Source organism: Eurosta solidaginis, chromosome 3 (assembly GCF_040869045.1).
Source record: "Eurosta solidaginis isolate ZX-2024a chromosome 3, ASM4086904v1, whole genome shotgun sequence".
Taxonomy (NCBI): Eukaryota; Metazoa; Arthropoda; class Insecta; order Diptera; family Tephritidae; genus Eurosta; species Eurosta solidaginis.
Genome location: NC_090321.1, coordinates 87983910 through 88004556, shown reverse-complemented (window position 1 = coordinate 88004556; position 20647 = coordinate 87983910). Strand labels below are relative to the sequence as shown.

General features: G+C 35.3%; 1 protein-coding gene across 1 annotated transcript in view; it reads left to right on the top strand.

Moving 5' to 3' along the window:
- LOC137244114 (sialin) overlaps window positions 1–20647 on the top strand; it is a 152691-nt gene that overhangs the window by 82789 nt on the left and 49255 nt on the right. Inside the window, exon 2 of the mRNA XM_067772678.1 lies at window positions 9942–10100. Coding sequence (XP_067628779.1) covers window positions 10076–10100 — 25 coding nt within the window. The 5' untranslated portion in view covers window positions 9942–10075. The remainder of the gene's footprint in view (window positions 1–9941; window positions 10101–20647) is intronic.

Sequence of the window (20647 nt, the reverse complement as noted above, 5' to 3'; positions counted from 1 at the left end):
GACCAAGCCTAATTTGAAGACATGTGATGCTAGATGGCAGTGTCTCCAGTCAGAATACCAATCATGAGTCTACAGTCCTCTCTCTTCAATGATAGGAGTAACTTTATTGGTCTAAGATTGTAATGTTTAGGTCACATGATTTTCGACAGTTTACAGGCCCGCACGTGCGTTCACGCCTTTCTCACTTTGTCGATCATGTGTAAATTTCACCTTCTCTTAATCTTGCCCAATCGAATTGAGATGTCTATGGAGTTTGGAGGGATGCGCCCTTTTAAGATAGCTCATTCGTTTTTTTGGTTCCCATCTATTTCCATATGCCCTAGGACCCAATATAGATGCATTCATATAAAAGCTGACATTTGCTAATCTCGTCTTTCCTACACAGAAAGAAAAAGTTTGGAAAATCAACCGAATTATAGGTCAATTCAGGCGATATTTATGTAAATTTTTATCCATCGCAAACATATTTTGAATCAACTTCGCAAAAGTTGTTGATTTTGAATTATTATTAATGTCAACCAAAAAACCCCAATGAAAACAGTTATAACATAACAGTGGCTGTTGATTTTACAGAGATTTCTATATCAAGAGTAAGATTAGATTGATTGAGAATGTGTCAGTTTTACAGCTTCTGTTGCTGTTGTGTTAACATTCCCCATTCAATGGGCACGACTACTTACGAATTGTTATCAAAGTCCCAGGAAACTCGCAATATGAACAGGGGCGGACCATAGAGGGATTGGGGTTAGATGCATAGTTTCCACATACCAATTGAAAATATGCTTGGTGTAAAGTGGGGACATATCGCATGCAGGACATATATTACTTATGTATGTCGGGTTTGATTCTTAACAAGTAAGAGTTTAACCTGTTACAGTATCCAGAACATAGTTGGGCTAGGATGACTCGTGTCTCCCTTGGTAGTGTGCATTCTTCTTCCGCAAGAGTAGGATGTTGTAAATTGATAACAGAGTTCACCGGGCGCGTCCTGGCCAAGGAGTTTACTGATTATGTGTGGTTTGGCTTAGGGCTTCCTTATGCTCATCTGGATCAAACGGCTGTGTTGGCAGGTGCCGCATCTCGTCATAGTGCTTCTGGAGATGTTCCCTTAAACCTCACGAAGGCGGGGCTAGATCAAGCAGTTGTTTGCTAGGATGTCCAGTTGCCAGGCTGACAGTTTAGCAAAAATTGCCTGTTCAGTATTTCGTTGTGCTCTTTAATGTTGAGCTCTTCGGGCTCACTATGGAGGTACTAGTGTTCGGGGGTCATAAGGAGACATCCCGTGGAAGTTCTGATTGCAGCTTCTCTTGTGTTTAAATGGCCAAACAAATTTGTTCTCTTGACAAAAAAACGGTTGAACTTACCACAATGCGATCAATTTTACTGAGTAACTGTTAATTCAAGAACAAAAAACTTGATTTTTTTTATTTTACTAGCTTCATTTCATTCGGCGTAAGATTCTATAAAACTGTTAATGTAACAATAATCCTACATTTGGTTAAATTTGGTAGATTTTTATTCGTCTTACGGCATTAAACCCTTTATAGAGAGATTAACCAAGGGAACCAGGATCATTTACAATTTCTTAAACATTTTCCTAATTTCTACAACTATTTCACAATTGGTTATGAACCATAAATATATAAAAAATTTTATTCAACTTAAACCTTTAAGCAACATGGGTGTAGTTCATAACCGATTTTTCCTTTATATATATATAATACTAACAGCCGTACTTCTGCCAAATCGCAAAATAATCTTAACGGCTTACAAAACTTTAATATTTTTTCTACTTCCAAAGCTTTAAACTGGTGGGATTGAATTAACGCCCCTTTTCCATAATTTTTAATAAATTTGAATTCCGCGATATAAAGTTAGTGCACTCACCAAGTTCCAATACTTTATCAGCATTCGTTTATGCATTGTTCCATATCTTGCATTATTTGGAATTTTCGATATCGAAAAAATAGGCGTGGTGTAAATCTTGTGTCGACCATTTTAAATGGTTCTGCTCAAGTTATTGTGTTAACGGACTGACGGCAGGACAGTCGAAGGATAAATAGTGGTCGTGGCAACGCGATTACCAAATTTCGTTAAGATTGGCCTATTTTTGGATTTATTGCATTAATAGTATTATAGAGAGATTAACAATTGAATTTTTTATTAACATTTTCGTTAATTTTCACTGATTGTATATTAAAGACAATTTCCCTGCCAAATTACAAAATTTTATCTTCAATGGCTTTTTATTTAGGGATTCCGAAATTTTCAAATCTTATTCTTTTAAATGTTGGCGGTAGACTTAGATATTCCATTAGAATCGTTCGAATTCTGCGTAATTAATTGGTATTTCTCCTTTGTACCCGAGGTCGCTTTCTCTACTATGATAAGTTTCAAAAAACGCAAAAAGTATGGTCCAATAGTATTGAATACACATATAATCCCACTCTGATGGAAGGACTCCTTGGTGTTGCCAATTAGGGCCAATTATCGGAACGAGGACGAAACTGGAGAGCTTTATTTAACTGTTAAAACCGTGGAAATAATTAAGTACATATCAACTTTTTTCGATTCGATTTAATCGATTATTTAGAGAACGAATCGATTCCAGCTCTAACAGGCGGTGTCAGGCCAATTATTCAGATTTTACCGTATTTTGTTTTTCGAAATTTTCGATATCAAAATAATGGATGTCCTTATCGTTCCATTTCACTCATTTTCAATATCAAACTATTTCGTGTTTAAGTTAGCCAGTGGACCCAATTTCGCAATGATATCTCAATTCGCAGTCAAGTTATCGTGTTAACGGATGGACATGACCCATCAAAATCTTTTCCATGCTGATAATGTTAAATAAAAGAAGTCTATATCTATCTCGATTATTTTATACCTTTACAAACAATCGTTATCCCATCGAAGTTATAATAAATCCCTTTTTGTACAAGTACGCACTGGGAATAAAAGCAAATATGGAAAGAAGTATATGTTCGGCTGTGAGCATCTTTATCAGGACTCGTAGATAATTTTTTTTTCCTTAAAAAAATCTCTCTTATCTAATCTTAAAGGCAGTTCTATATACAGACATGTTAAATTGATAATTGAACTCAGGCAGTTTTTAAATGTATAAATATCCACATGACATTGTAAAAACACTGGTTTTAAGACGATAGGTATGTACTGTGAATGACCGAAATTGGTCCACTCTTTTCAGTAGTGCTCTCTCTTATTAAGGAATATATATAACTAAGACATATATTAAACTCTCAAAATTAGAACCAACTGCGTAAAAATGAGGGATGTGTACCAGTTTTGAAAAAGAAAGGATAAATAAATAACAACTAAATAACCGATATCGTCGACAAATATTTGAGCCACACTGAAAACACAACAACATTTCGTGACGGTTCAATGGTTTTTTTTGTTCGTTTACCTTCTGTGCCGATCAGGAAATTGAAGAAATTTTAATAGAAATAGGGGAAAATAAAACGAAGTTTGAAAATTAATAGTAAGTAAATAAAATCAAATCGGGCTATGGCGCAAGCTAACATCATTCATTCGGACCTACGAGGAAATATTGCTGAAGATTTACTAGAAGATATTCCTATCATTAATCTCAACTGATTACAAGGGTGGACAAAAATTAGATCCGGAAACGAGCTTATACTTTTTTAAGGCATTTGTTATTATGAATCCGGCGCCATTACAATATCTCGAAAAGCAGATCCAAATTAAAAAAATTTGACTCGATATTAAGATAAACACCCATATACCAGCTCTGTGTGACGGATATTTGTTATACGAAATTCCACCTATTCCTATAATTTATAATGTTTCAATAAAAAGAAAACTATGACAATTGTCAGTCACCGAACGCCGGAATTTGGGTGTTAAAGAGTGAAATACGTTCATTCTGCACTCACATATTTCACTTTTCAGTAGTTTAGTTTTATTATTTTCTAAGGCGAGTACTCGTAACTTCGTGAAGATTTAAGTTAAAATAGGTTACAGTACTGCCAAGTAATTATCATGAGGCATATTTCAGCTTATAATTAAGTAAATCGGTTTACAACCATGCCAAATGAATTTTATGCAGCTGGGTTTATTATGTTTCATTTCACTCGAACTTAGGCATTCAAATTATTAAATAAATTAAAAATTGCAAGTGTCTGATAAATATTTTTTTCGACAAAAGAAGAAGGAAAAATGTATCCATGTTATTGTGCAAGAATTTGTTATGGAATCGCATCTTTGATGGAGCAGTAAGGAAGGCAGTGGGCATGATCTGGGGGTGCTCTGTGGCTAGTCATGTCAGCTGGGCGGGGTCCTTGCCAACCTTACTGTTCCTGCGCCATAACAAAAAAAAAGTTCCTATCATGCCTTTTAAATGGCCACACAGCGCAGAACTAATTCAAAACGCTGGAAATTCCAAAAGAAACGACATCCGGTCGAACCGGATGCCACGGACAGACCGTTAAATTCAACTCAAAATTAAAAAAAAAAAAACTAAACGCAAAAAAAAATTACCGAACCGGACATGACCGGTTACTAACTGTTGAAATTCAAAAAAAATAAAATAAAAAAAAAACGTTGAAAATTAAAATAAGGAAGGGAAAGGCCGCGGGTGTTGTTGCGACGCCCGGTGCTCAGCCCACCCTCTATAATCCATGGCCACCGACGCACCTAAATTTCCGGTGGCCCCTTACCTGTATTATTCTATGCCTTCTAAATAAATAAGGAAGTCAGTATTCCCATTATTACTATATTTTATTTACAACTCATTATAAAAAAATCCAAAGTTATAAAAACTTAGGGTACGACTTAATTCCTAGCAATAATCAATTAGGAGGCATATTAAGCTATCTTATGGTATTTTAGTTTAATCTACCTTTGATTGGTATTTGCGTTTTGTATTTATTAAATTCTTCATAACACAACAATTTTGCAAAAGTAGTTTACATTAATAGTCAGAACCGTGACAGAGAACAAGGTAAAAATTCAAAAATAGTTCAATACGTAGATAACCAACAGATAATTGGTAAGCCAAGACATAAGGGTTTTATTATTGTTATTTATAGTCTTAGCTATCCCATTATATTGTGATTTACTATCGATTCTGTGGTTTTTGGGTATATTTGGTTTAATTTTATTGTACTTTGTGGTATGTTATATTATCTTAGTTTTATGTAATTGAATTTCATTTTATTTCCTTTTGATTTAATCTAATTTTGTTTTATGTTATTTTATTTTATTTTATCTCATTTTATTCGCCTTTAAGAAAATGTGTCCGAACATATAATAATAATTTATTTTGATGGTAATATATAGTTGTATCTGTGCTTGGAAATTTCAGAAACTGTCTTTAAATTGCCTACTTTTACTATAGATTTTAAGCTTATTAACGCTTCTTACGTTTCTCAAAAACATTTAAGTACTCTTTTTATACTCAGTTGAGCAGAGCTCACAGAGTATATTAAGTTTGATTCCATAACGGTTGGTTGTACAGGTATAAAGGTATCGGGATAGATATAGACTTCCATATATCAAAATCATCAGGATCGAAAAAAATTTGATTGAGCCATGTCCGTCCGTTAACACGATAACTATGAGTAAATTTTGAGGTATCTTGGTGAAATTTGATATGTAACTTCCTGAGCACTCATCTCAGATCGCTGTTTAAAATGAACGATATCGGACTATAACCACGCCCACTTTCTCGATATCGAAAATTACAAAAAATTAAAAAAATTCCATAATTCTATACCAAATACGAAAAAAGGGATGAAACATGATAATTGGATTGCTTTATTGACGCGAAATATAACTTTGGAAACAACTTTGTAAAATGGTTGTGACACCTACCATATTAAGTAGAAGAAAATGAAAAAGTTCTGCAGGGCGAAATAAAAAACCCTTGAAATCTTTGCAGGTATTACATATATAAATAAATTAGCGGTCTCCAACAGATGATGATCTGGGTCACCCTGGTCCACATTTTGGTCCATATCTGGAAAACGCCTTCACATATACAACTACCACCACTCCCTTTTAAAACTCTCATTAATACCTTTAATTTGATACCAATATCGTAAAAACACATTCTAGAGTCACCCCTGGTCCACCTTTATGGCGATATCTCGAAAAAGCGTCCACCTATAGAACTAAGCCCCACACCCTTTTAAAATACTCATTAACACCTTTCATTTGATACCCATATCGTACAAACATATTCTAGAGTCACCCCTGGTCCACCTTTATGGCGATGTCTCGAAAAGGCGACCACCTATAGAACGAAGGCCCACTCCCTTTTAAAAATACTTATTAACACCTTTCATTTGATACCCATATCGTACAAACAAAGTCTAGAGTCACCCCTGGTCCACCTTTATTGCGATACCTCGAAAAGGCGTCCACCTATACAACTAAGGCCCACTCCCTTTTAAAATACTCATTAACACCTTTCGTTTGATACCCATATTGTTCAAACGTATTCTAGAGTCACCCTGGTCCACCTTTATGGCGATATCTCGAAAAGGCGATCACCTATACAACTACCGCCACTCCCTTTTAAAACCCTCGTTAATACCTTTAATTTGATACCCATATCGTACAAACACATTCTAGAGTCACCCCTGGTCCACCTTTATGGCGATATTTCAAAACGGCTTCCACCTATAGAACTAAGGCACACTCCCTTTTAAAATACTCATTAACACCTTTCGTTTGATACCCATATTGTACAAACGCGTTCTAGAGTCACCCCTGGCCCACCTTTATGGCGATATCTCGAAAAAGCGACCACCTATACAACTACCACCACTCCCTTTTAAAACCCTCATTAATACCTTTAATTTGATATCCATATCATACAAACAAATTCTAGGGTCACTCCTGGTCCACCTTTATGGCGATATCTCGAAACGGCGTCCACCTATGGAACTAAGGATCAGTCCCTTTTAAAATACTCATTAGCACCTTTTTTTGATGCACATATCATACAAACACATTCCAGGGTTTCCCTCGGTTCATTTTCCTACATGGTTATTTTCCCTTATGTTGTCACCATAGCTCTCAACTGAGTATGTAATGTTCGGTTACACGCGAACTTAACCTTCCTTACTTGTTATTCGTAATTTACGTTTGAAGTTCGTATGTATTTACGTACTAATAGGCTTATCATGCTTCAGCTGTTGACATTAATTCTTTAACTATGTTAACCTTAGTTTAAAGTTGAATAATCCAAGATTTCGAATTGGGTATGCCGTAATTATTTACGCTTCTATAATGACCCTAGTTCACTCCTTTAAATTTTATACATGAAAAATCTTAAATGGAGTTCATACCCACCCAGCATCTGGATGACGAATTTACTTCCGTATCAATATGCTTTGATTATTTCTGGCGACTAAATACCGATTTTGGTTAACCAATTGGACCAACTATTCATTGAAAATCCGATTGACTTCCTATGCTCACACTTCTCAATAAATTAATTCAAAAAAAATTATGGCTATACAAAAATATGTTTAGACCTAAAGAAATGTGGATGCTGTTCCTAGACTACGAGGTACGATAGCATTTATGTCGACAAGTCTTCCAAAAAAAAGAAAAAAGGTTACAGTGTATGAAACCGTGGTACGGAAGCTCCGATGTGGTTGAACCGCTGGTAATTTAAGCTCGATATGTTCCGGCTTCAACATCCTACATGGGTTACGCTTGTTAAAACATCACACTACCATTATTTAAGATGATGACCATAGATAATGTTGGATGTTTTAGTCGTGTGTGAATCTCGTTCAAGTTAACTATCGCAATTACCTGAGGTTTTAATTAGGTCACCTTCGGGCTTCCGGATACTTCCATCCGCAGATGAAATATGTTTATAATATAATATGGAATTACGCACTAAATATGATGGAAAATTTAATTGCAATCATATTCACAAATGATTCCAAAACATTACTTTATATGATTGATTATTGTTGTTAAATACGATAAAAAAAATTGTGAAAGCTAATAAAATACCATATCACATATGGTGATGAAACGAATAAAGGGGAAAAGAAAATGTGGCTTGCAACTCATTAGTCAAGAATAATCCCATCCAAGGTATACCCTTCTCCCGACGATACATTGAGTTTCGAATTTGAGCGTTTTCTAGCAACTTTCCGATACTCTTCCAAAATGCTGGCTGGGTATAACTACAGGTAATCCCCCCTCCCCCCCCCCCCCCCCCCCCCCCTACATCTCATTTATATACATAATTTTAAGCATAATTTAAATAGTATTATCTACTGAATCTAACATAAGTTATCAAATTTAAAGGTAGGTAAAAAAACTTGGTTTTCTGTATCCGGGGCGAACTCACCGCTTTCGTGCTGGTCTTGGTGTCACGGCTGGGTCTGCTGGTTGCATGGTTGATGGGTCGGCCCCGCTGGTGGTTGCTACCAAAGTAGATGTTATTGGTGGTACGTCCGGTGCTTTCGTTGGCTTTATAGCTGGTGGTAGCGCGCTTGGTTGGCTAGTGCTATCGCTGGTGGTTGCGCGCGGTGTTGCACGCAATGGTGGTGTTACGCGCGGTTGGTGGTGGTTGCGCTCTAGGGTGGTGAGTGCAGTAGTATGGGTATCTTAAGTTGTTTATGCTCATGTATCTTAAGTTGTCGTGCTCGATACGACGTCTTGCTGGTAAGGGTATCAACGTGGAACACCTATCCTGTTCCCCACCGTTGTTTAGGTATTATAACACTGACTACAAGAGTGCCCATATATGTATTCATAGGTTAACAAGGATACTGTATGCCGTGTAGAAGGCGCAAAGTGGGCGCAGTTCACAGGGATTACCTACATCCGTATACACTCAATCGTGAAAGTGGTACCTCGACACGATTGGACAAACATTTCTTCCAATTGCCGATTTCCTCGATTAAACTTTGCTCCAGACAATTCCAAGCATATACAAAGGGGTTGATTTTTAGTTTTCTCGCGGTCGTGTTACTGATTCGCTACCTCGGTTTGCCGTGGTCTTCTTATGACTGATTCTCAACTTTTCCTGCGTCGGAATGGGACTGCGCAATACACGTTGTTTAGCGTAAAAAGACCAAAACCACAGCAGTACCAAGCCGGTTCACTAATAACTTAGTGCTTGCTTGTTTTCGTTAATTTGGCTCATAAAATCTGCTGCCAGCACCCAATTAGTTAATTCTTATACGAAAAGGGAATCGTGAATATAATAAAGTCACAAAAATTGCTCGTACATCTGAATACACTTCAGACCAAATTATATTCCTTCAGATTTGATTGAAGGATTGTATCCTTAACAGATGCAAACACGAATCTAATATTTTCAGTGTCCGTAGCACATGTGAAAATGAGAATATATGATTTTTTCGGCAGGAATGTTTAATTTTTTCCTTGCCGCGATTTTCCCCTGCCTGCCGGCTCTGTCAATTTTTTTCTTCTTCCTGGGAACAGCGTGTTTTTTCCTAGAAATCATCGCTTTCGCGGCCGTGGCGACCTCTAGTTCCATTTTCGATTAAAATTGCCCTGGGTCCTTTTCTTTGCCATCAGGCGCGTTCCAAAGGTGACTATCCCAAGCGGACCATAACAAATTTCCAAATGATATTAATACTTTTCAACATAAAATTTAGAGCACATTTTCATTCCATTCTCAAATGCGCATTTTTTTGTTACTAAATAACGGTGTGGACCAGAATCGCATTTACATGTACTGGTAACGATTTTCGGTAACATAATACTCCGGTAACAAATTTATCGATAACGTTCAGAATAAGGCCGTTTATGGTGTTTACGAACGTAGTGTTGAAGGTAGCATTATTGAATTCGATTTTAATTATGTATTTATTTCGTGAATGAACTCGTTTTATTTAATGAACATTGATCTACTTTCAGTTGCAGTTACTAATTTAATAAATTTTTTTTTCCAGAATGCTCGGGGTGTAACCTTCAACTTATAATTTATGGATGAGCCGCTAAAACAGATTGCAGATAACAATTGATGTACAGATCCGTCTAGAAACTAACCATTCTACCTCTTAACTAGATAATTGAACCTAGAAACATGGCGTTTATAAATTTACCATGCTGTAAGTTTGTTCAACAAAATTATCACAATTTTCCAGGAACTTGAACCAAATTTGCATACAAAGTGAGGAAAAACCTCTTATCTGCACGATGAGTTAAAAATGGGAAATACAATATGCTTTAATTATCCCGTCCGGTCTGTTCCGGCAACTGATCACAAGTACAACAAAAATACAGCCGCGCACCAAATTTCATTGAAATATATCAAAAAGTTTGAGAAAAGCGAATAAACAGACAGGCGACAGATAGACGAACATGGCTTCATCGATCCAAATATTTTTGACTAGCATATAAAATGTACAAACCCCTTCCCGTACTCGAGAAAGTAATTCAAACAATTAAAAAAAATAATGTGAGGTATACTGCGCCGCATCAAAAAAGTATGACGCGCCAACAGAGGATATCGAGTTTCCTAAGTCCGCTTATAACACAATAGAGCTTTTAAGCAACATGGCTTTATAAAATGTTGCCCATACGCCGAGTAGTACCGGTACACAAATTTCATTAAGGCTATTGCTAGTTTATTTGAATTTTAAGGTGTGCTTTATTTATGTCGATGCAAATTTGTTTAGGTCTAAGTTAAAAGTTTTCATAATTTTAGCCGCAACATGGTGGAATTATAAAGGTGGCAGCTGATTTGCACTCGTAAAGCTCGCGAGCATCTCGACATTCAATTTAATCGATGAATTGGCTGTTTTATATAGAGCTAACAATTTCTTCTGGGGCAACAACGAAAATGTCCGCAATACCACGAGTAAAAAGCTATTTCGAGATTCGAGCATCTCGTGAAAATCCGAGTTCTTGATTGCTCGATAAAAAATTTGTATCTATTTAATTAGCTAGGCATGCTCATATTGCTTTATACAATGGTTTTTGTTATTGATTTTAGAGAAAAATTACGAAGTTTCCAAACGGCGATGGTTACTAGGACATGTTTCTGAATTTCACTTCTTCATCACCTAGATTTTCGGGAGCTGAGTATTGAACTCGAAATCTCCAACATCATGGCTGAGTGGATAGCCTTTACACTAGTAAATCTCACGAAAAGCAGAGTTTTAAATTTTTCGGGTCTTGAAATTTTCGCTTGTGTTCGTGAAGAAATCGGAAGCTCTACTTCGAAGAACAAATTTGTTAATAATAAATCGCATCTCCCTCTGTTGCAAATATTTGCGATTTAAATAAACACTTAGTCGCAAATTAATTACTATGAATTGACTGCGAATGTTTTGGGAACTGAGAAAACTTGTCGGTCTTACTTTTTCCAATCGCACAGATTCAATTTGTTAGCATTCATGCTATTTTTGGAAATCACACGTTTCCATTGAAAATTGACACACCGCAAGCAAGGCAAATTTAAAGTAATAATCTTAGTTAGTTATTGATCACATATATTTACAATAGACTGGTTCGCATAAAAAACTATTTTCCATATAATATTTCGCTGACCGTTTATAAGATTTAGATCTGGGCCGTTATTTTTGAAAGTGGCATAAGTTAATTTTTTTATACATCGAAATGTTGAATAGTTTGCGTTTACGTTGATTCTAAAACATTGGTAAAGGCTAATTGATTCGAAGTTTATCCTAGAGAATACCATGTTTGTTGGGAGTTCCCCTTATCTGTTTATTTGTTTAGAATGTATTTCTGTTCAGAGTATTTTGTTTTCGCTAAGCACATAAGCATTAATCGTCCAATTGATTTTAGAGCACCAAATAATAAATAACTGGCATGCAGTTTCAAAAATTATAAAACATGCATACCAGAAATTTACGTCCCAATTTTTTGAGGCCTTAATTGGGTGTTAACAGTCTCAATTAAATAATAAATTTCGATTGCATGAGAAAAGTTCAGCCAATTACATGAAAGAATAAAATGTCACTAAAAATGAAGCCAGGTTCGATTCGAGCTCAAGGCATATGAAAATGATTTGCATGATAATTATCCAACCTGGAATCCTTTATCAATAGGCTCATAAAACAAAAACAATTGATACCGAAAAAAAAGAAAATATTTGTATGAGTTAAGCTGGGATTGCCCGTATTGCTTTAAATGTATGAAAACATTTATTTGAAGCAATTTTTAATTTTATAATTTATTTAATAAAAAAAGAAAATAATATGAAATGGTGTTTGAAAAAAGGAAAAAACAGCAGTGCACACTTTTCCTAAGCATTAAATAGGAAAAAGTGCTCAGACTCTTTTTCCTGTAGGAACAGGCATCTGTTTACGTAAAAAATCGACTCTAAGCAAATGCTCGATTTTTATGCATGAGACCAATTTGCTTTGTTCGTATAGCTGTAGATCGTAACGGCATAAAGTAACCGAGATAAATACGTATAGACTTCCATTTGACAGAATGTACAAGGTTTGAGTACCAAGTACTCGTGAAGCTCGATGTGTAAACATAGAGGAGTACATCTGGAAACAGTTTCGGGCTTATCTAGAAGTGTTTCGTCGGCTTCTTTTCGTTAACTACCGACACCGACAAATGATAGTTTTATTATCGGTTTATTATTGATAGCGAGTTCTTACCGCCGAATTTTCGGCTTGTTATTAACTTGATATCGATTGTTATCAGCTTATTATCGTTTTCTTATGGTTCTTATCGGCCTGTTATGCACATGTGTTATCGATTTTATATTGAAGTTTTATCGGTATCTGTTTCATAACAAACTGCTGAGTTGGCGTTAACAAATTGATAAAAAATTGGTAACACTCCGATAGGAAATCGATAACTTTTCGAACACAAATCGATACATACTTGAAAAAAAAATCGATAACATGACGATATCAAATGGGTTACACACCGACAATAAGCCTATAAGTTTCCGAAAACCAATTGATATACTTTTGATCTGTAAGTAATCTATAACTTTGTAATAACAAATCGATAACACTTAGTTAGGAAAGTGGTAGCAATCCGATAAAAAATAGAAAATTGTTTGATAACATATTGACAACTTTTTGCTGATAAATCGATAGTTTTTCTATAACTCGTCGATTTAAAATCAATTTTATTTAACTTTAATTATCTATGTTATATGTTATTTTATTGTATTTATAATTTTATTTTACTTCATTTTTTTATTTTATTTCGTTTCATTTAATTTAATTTTATATTATTTTATTTTTTTATTTTATTTCATTTCATTTTATTTTTATTTTATTTAATTGCACTTTTTTTACATTATTTGATTTTATTTTATTTTGGTTTGCGTCATTTCTAGTATTTTATTTTATAATTTTTGTTTTATTTTAACCACAAGCTTTGTTCTTGTTAACACTCTCTGGTTCTTTATCTCCAACAAAACAACAGTTGTGCACTGGCATGCAAAAAAATTTTGTATATTCTTATAGACTTTAATTTGCATTTAGGTGAAGTCTTTGCATAGAGTTACTGTGTGATTTCGCTTATATACGAACTCTACTACGTACCATGTTCCCACATTCCGCTACAGTATAGTGACTGCACTTACGCTCTCAGTCTTGTACATCATACAGCATACCAACAACACACATTGCGCCTATGCTTACACATTCCCTTGGACTGCATACAGTACATATACTAATATTACACATAACGCCTGTGATTACACATTCTATAGTAATACATACATTATACCGATACCGCACACTACGGCTTCATATATGTGCTACATATAACCCCCATATAGCACACTAGAGCTGCAAAAGTATCGATATTCGGCATACTCGATATTTTCGATATTTAAGAGGGAGGTATCGATATATCGCGACATATATCGAATTTTTGGTTATAGTGAAAAGCGCTTAGTCAATTTAAAAGCAATATCAGGTATATATCAGACATTTATGTAAATATAATATATATATGTAATATTGTCTTCATAACTTCGAAACGATCGTAAAACACATTCTACAAAGTTGTCCGCGATGGTAGCTTATACAGGGAAGCGAGGGTATATACAAAGTTACGACACCCTTTGTCATCCACTATGGGAAAAGGTCGAACGTCTGCGGTGGCTAAACCCCAGTACGGTGCTGGCAAAAGCCTTTTACGTGATGATGGATCTTATATATTTTTAATATATTTTTTCTTATAAAAATTAATCTTATTTGGCGAGCTATGTGAATCTAAATTTGCAGTTGTATGCGGTCGTTCTAGATGGTCAAACAAATTGGACGTATTACCACTAGTTGTATAACATTTTTTGCAATAGTATTACTGATTTTGTCAAAATGGGTCCAAATGCTTGACTTTGTACTTCGTAGCTTTTTGGCAACACAATTTTCGTCTTCAAACTCAATAATGTCTATATGTGTATATAATATGTGTATGTATATATGTGTATAATATGAAAAAAATAACGTAACTTTCACATTGAACTTTTGTAAGAATTTTTCAATATTCAGAGCCACCAACTTGTTAGGTATTCATCTAAAATAAACACAAATCTGACATAATGTATCTAATTTTATTTATTCATGTTTTATTTGTCTTACCAGAGTTTTAGACGCTGGTAATTCCGCCGCTAGAAAAAGGAATAAGAAATGGGAATAATGTACTCGATATTTAGAAAAAAACATCGGTAATCGCAGCACGAACCTGGTATCGATGTATCGATATTTATATCGATACTTTTGCAGCTCTGTAGCACACTACTTACAAAGAAAAATCCCCGCCAGGCCTCTCGTCCGTCTGTAAACTAGATGACTGCAGTATATTTTAATGTATCTTATAGAAATTTAGATTTGAAAAAAAAGTATAATAACTGTAATTTGTTGGGTCCCCATGGCTTAATCTAAAGTATTTGTTACATTCTTCACCGTGGTATTTGCAATTAAAGGAGTGTGACAAAAAATATTATTAATTTAATATTTTAAGGATCAACCAAATGTACATACATACATATACATATACATACATATATATGTACATATATACATTTATAGTGCGAATTAAATGTCACGTATGTTTAATTATCACATGCAGATTTCGAATGCCATTAGCCAGCTGACGAAATACTTTATTGACGGAAATATTCAATATACATATTACTGCTTAAACATACATACATACATACCTATTGCAAAAATGTGTATTCGCACGCGCTTCGTTAAAAATGTAAGCAAAACAATTGTTGCATAAATGTGTAAAAAAATTAATAAGGCGTTTAATTTGAAACTACCTTGCAGACACGCTAAACAATTTCTAGAAGTGTGGAAAATGTAATCTATTAAAATGAGATAAAACTTTAATGGTTTTTAGCAGAGAACGAATAACTAAAGAGAAACGCCAGCAGAACGAATAGCGGAAGAATAAACCATCCCTTCACTATTGACGCTTGATATATTAATTTTTTTTTAACGTTTTCAATCACCCTTATTGTCATTGTCGTCGTCGACATCGTCGTCGTATTTCAGTCGACGTCACATCGTATCGACGTCGTCGTCACTTCGACACCAAATCGATATTGGCTAAGCTTGTTGAGACGACGGCGACAATTTATCGATAAAACGAAAGGAAAATATACCATCTCTGTCAATTCTGGATCAGCTGTTCGATTTTTTTTTTACTATTTCTGTATCTTTTTTCGCGATTTGAGATTTGCTTAAATATTTCTTTTCAAGATTTTACAAAAATGTTTTATTATCAGCTCTAGTGACGAAAATAATAAAGAGGAGCTTAGACTCAATAAAAAAAAATCAGAATTAACTTCGATTTTTTCTAGCCCAGCTACAAGAACTTCGAATTATTGCGCACTCGTTATTTTCATTTTGAATATCTAAGAAAACAATGCATATTACATATATGTATATTTAATTAATTAAAAAAGAAATGATTTACTTACAAATTTTCCTTCTGTCGTCAGTAAAAACCGCGTCGACACAAATGGTGTCGTGTGAGGGCGACGACGACAGGAAATTTGCTTAGCCGATACCAAACATGTGTCGATAGTCGTCAATAGTTATCAAAAACGACAACGGCAATACCGAATTTAACATGTCGTCGTGAGACGTCGTCGTTCAGTGACGACGACGACAATGACAATAAGGGTGAATAGCTCTTTTGTAAAATTTTAACGAAAGGCCGCGTTTTTCCTAATCTTCATGTAGGTATTGTGATGAATTACCTACCGCCAGTTGCACAATTTCTATTGCGTCATTTGCGATTCTCAATAAATTTACGTCTCTGGTTTATAGACATTTTTATACTCAGCTGAGTAGAGCTAACAGAGTATATTAATTTTGTTCGCGTAACCGAACCCCGTAACGGCATAAACTAATCGAGATTGATATTAACTTCTATATATCAAAATGATCTGGGCGAAAAAGAAATTCATTTAGCCATGTCTGTCTGTCCGTGAACACGATAACTTGAGTAAATTTTAAGGTATCTTAAATTTGGTATGTAAGTTCCTAGGCACTCATCTCAGCTCCCTATTTAAAATAAACAGTGGATAACGGCGCCCACTTTTCGATATCGAAAATTTTGAAAAACCGAAAAAGTGCGATAATTCATTACCAATGAGGGATGAAGCGATGAAACTTGGTAGGTGGGTTGACCTTATGACGCAGAATATAAAATTAGTAAAATTTTGGGAAATGGGCGTGGCACCGCTCACTTTTAAAAGAAGGTAATTTAAAAGTTTTTCAAGCTGTAATTCGACAGTCGTTGAAGATATCATGATGAAATTTTGCAGGAACGTTACTACTATTACTATATATGTGCTAAGTAAGAATAAGCAAAATCGAGTATGTAAGAAAATTATGCAAAGATTCAACTCCAGTAATGATATGGTACAAAAAAATAAAAGAAAATTTCAAAATGGGCGTGGCTCCACGCCTTTTTTCATTTAATTTGTCTAGAATACTTTTAATGCCATAAGTCGAACAAAAATTCACCAATCCTTGTGAAATTTGGTAAGGGAATAACTTCTGTGAAAATGGGCGAAATCGGTTGAAACCACGCTCAGTTTTTATACACAGTCGACTGTCTGTCCTTCCGCTCGGCTGTTAACATGATAACTTGAGCAAAAATCGATACATTTTTACTAAACTGAATTCACGTACTTATCTGAACTCGCTTTATCTTGGTATTAAAAATGGGCGAAATCCGACTAACACCACGCACACTTTTTCGATATCGAAAATTTCGAAAAATGCCATAATTCTATACCAAATACGAAAAAAGGGATGAATCATGGTAATTGGATTGGTTTATTGACGCACAATCTAACTTTAGAAAAAACTTTGAAAAATGAATGTGACACCTACCAGGCAGGGCGAAATCAAAAGCCCTTGGAATCATGGCAGGAATACTGTTTTTGGTATTACATATATAAATAAATTTGCGGTACCCGACAGATGATTTTCTGGGTCACCCTGGTCCTCATTTTGGTCGATATCTCGAAAACGCCTTCATATATACAACTAACTCTACCACTCCCTTTTAAAACCCTCATTAATACCTTTAATTTGATACCCATATCGTACAAACAAATTCTAGAGTCACCCCTGGTCCACCTTTATGGCGATATCTCGAAAAGGCGCCCACCTATAGACTAAGGCCCACTCCCTTTTAAAATACTCTTTAAAACCTTTCATTTGATACCCATGTCAATGAGATAAAATTTGTCCATTTCATACAAACACATTCCAGGGTTACCCTAGGTTCATTTTCCTACATGGCGATTTCCGTTATTTGACAAAGGATAAAGGAAAATCGTTCCAAAAAACGTCACCCTTGGTCTACAATTTCGGACACTTATCGGATTCATAATTAAGAGCGCTTCGAAAATATTTCAGTGGTTATTTAAAAAAATGATAAAGAAATGCGTTCAAATTTAACCAAATTTTCATATTAAAAAAAAAAAATATTCAAGTAAAATGAATTGTTAGCTGAAGAAAGATAGCAAAGGCAAGTTGCTCCACTTTTTAGTATTACCATGAAAAAGACAATTTTGTCTCCAAAGCTCTCTCTCTGAGTACGTAATGTTCGGGAGCACCCAAACTTAGCCTTCCTTACTTGTTTTTAATAACTTTCCTCGTGTTCCAATGAAACATGAACCAGATACAGATAGAGATTTAACATGCAAATGCAACAACAATGTGATCCATATGGTTCACAGATTGTGTGAATAAAACGTATGAAATATGCAGCGCAAAAACCATTGGTGAATGGCAATGCAAATCGTTTTTGTATCCAAATTGATTAGTCGATGATGGCCGATAACGACAAATGTGCAGGGTTACATTGCAGTGTATGTTATCAGCCCACAATTTTAGGCGAAACGAAAATGCAACTATGATTGGTTGACCAAATGTGCAGAGGCCCCAATATTCCCGCCGCATAAATTAAAGATATGCAACAAAATGTGTGTGGATGACTTTGAAATTATAGAATGCCTTGCTATAAATATAGCGCGATATTGAAACTTGCAATTTTAGTCACCACGCGGCCCTATGGAAAGTCCATTAACATAACAATAACATAATGTGTTTGCTGACAATAAATTCACAATACGTGTGGTTAACAAGCAATAACAGAACGTGATACTAATTTATATTTCTTTTTCAATGAAATTGAATATCTACATAAATAAATTGGAAACGCGATTTGATTAAACGAAGTAGTTCTGTTTATGTTTATAAAAATCAGTAAAATTTTTCGCAGCTGTTTAAATACAACCAATAACAAATAATATAATTAACTTCGAAATTTGAATTAACCAATTTATTAATTGCCACTGTACCGTCCAAATTCTATAGATTATAAAAGGGTCTAAAGTGAAAAATAACCATTATAGCGGTACCAACAAAAACCCCACTTTCGATAAAAGATTACGTCTTCACGTACAATAGTTTCAATACTGAATGGAATTTGAGGACATGGGTCTTTATGGTTTTGTATAAGCGACATTTAGAATAAGTTCGGCCACATTAAAATTCTTTGGACATTTCCTGATGCTATTAGGCCAAATAATGTACACTAATTGTCTTAAACTTAGCTACATACCAAGATCTTGGAATGTGATCAAAATTAATATAATTCCAAAAATCGTTTCTCCTTAAAACGTATTCTTATCCAATTTGAACGTAATCCCAAGCAGTATTGACTATTAACTCAAGAGAGTAGACTACTTAATTGATTCACGGATGGGTCAAAGTTGGACGGGAAAGTTGGTAGGGAGTTGACTTTAAGAAGTTCGACGTAATTTTGAGATATGCAGGATTACCACGGTTAGAGAATAATATATCTACACGAAGGTCGAGGTCAACATGATACCAGACCATAACTGTATCCCGGAAAATTGTCACGCGGATCTCTTGCCAGCATGAGAAAAACTGAATCCAATATAGATGGATGTAAAATATTCGGAGTTCGCTACTTACCTGCGTTCTACTCCTCAATGCTTCCCGCTTTTGCCAGAACTAAGCGAAAGGGTTTCGGGCGCCGTGGTATTGAGATAGCGTGCTATGCGTAGCACACTGAAGGTCTGATTTCATGTACCAGAAGCAGCAAAATGAAAATACTTTAGACACAAGTAAGGACGGGAATATTATATACATATTTCCGACAGATGATTAATCGAACACCCGTACACAAAATTTTCTCAAGATATCTCATAAATTGAGTGATTAGACAGACAGACAGACTTGCGTATGGAGCGGGACGAGATCGGTCTTATTCAAAACTATAGTATTACATTTAAAAGCAACGAGAGAAATCTAAACTTTATTAATACAAATAGATAATAGAAATAGAACAAAGCAAAACCATTTTCTTGAACTGCCAACATGAAGATGAGGTATGAAGATAGTGCAGCGGATAAAAGCCCAACGGCTTCTCTGGCTGGGTTGTGTTATGCGAATGAACGAAGACGCTCTCACCAAGAAATTATTTGAATCGAGCATTTGAACATTTGGAAGCGGAGGGAGGGGGAGACCTCTACTGAATTGGGAGAGGCTGGTAGAAAAAGTCCTGTCTTCCCTTGGTGCTTCTAATTGGCGTCAGCTATCGCGAAATATTTTCAACGATATCTTGAATTTAGACGGGTCCGAGTACTAGATTTGGTAAATATATCTCAAGCTATCGTGGTAATGGACTGTAATTTGTTATACATAAGCCTGTAGGCTATAGGCACTTGGCAAAGTATCGTGGTAAAGTATCGATACTTTACTCATTAGCAAAATACTCATTAGTAATACTTTTTTTTGGAAAATTATTGATACTACTCATTTAGAACTTTTATATCTGCAGTCAAACAGCAATTAAGGCAATAATCCCGCATAGCACAGCATCTAAAAGTATGTTAAAGTGTAAGCAATCCCTTGAAATAATAGGGATAGGGAGGAGTATACATCTATATTGGATCCCAGGGCATATGGGAATAGATGGGAGTGAAAAAGTGGATGAACTAGCCAAGAAGGGCGCATCCCTTGCTCCGTAGACGTCCCAATCAGAATGGGTGATATTAAGAGTAGGCGAGAGGTGTACATGATCGACCAAGCGGGAAAGGAGTGGACCCAAGCTCGGGGATGCAAAATGCCGAAGGTCTTATAACCTT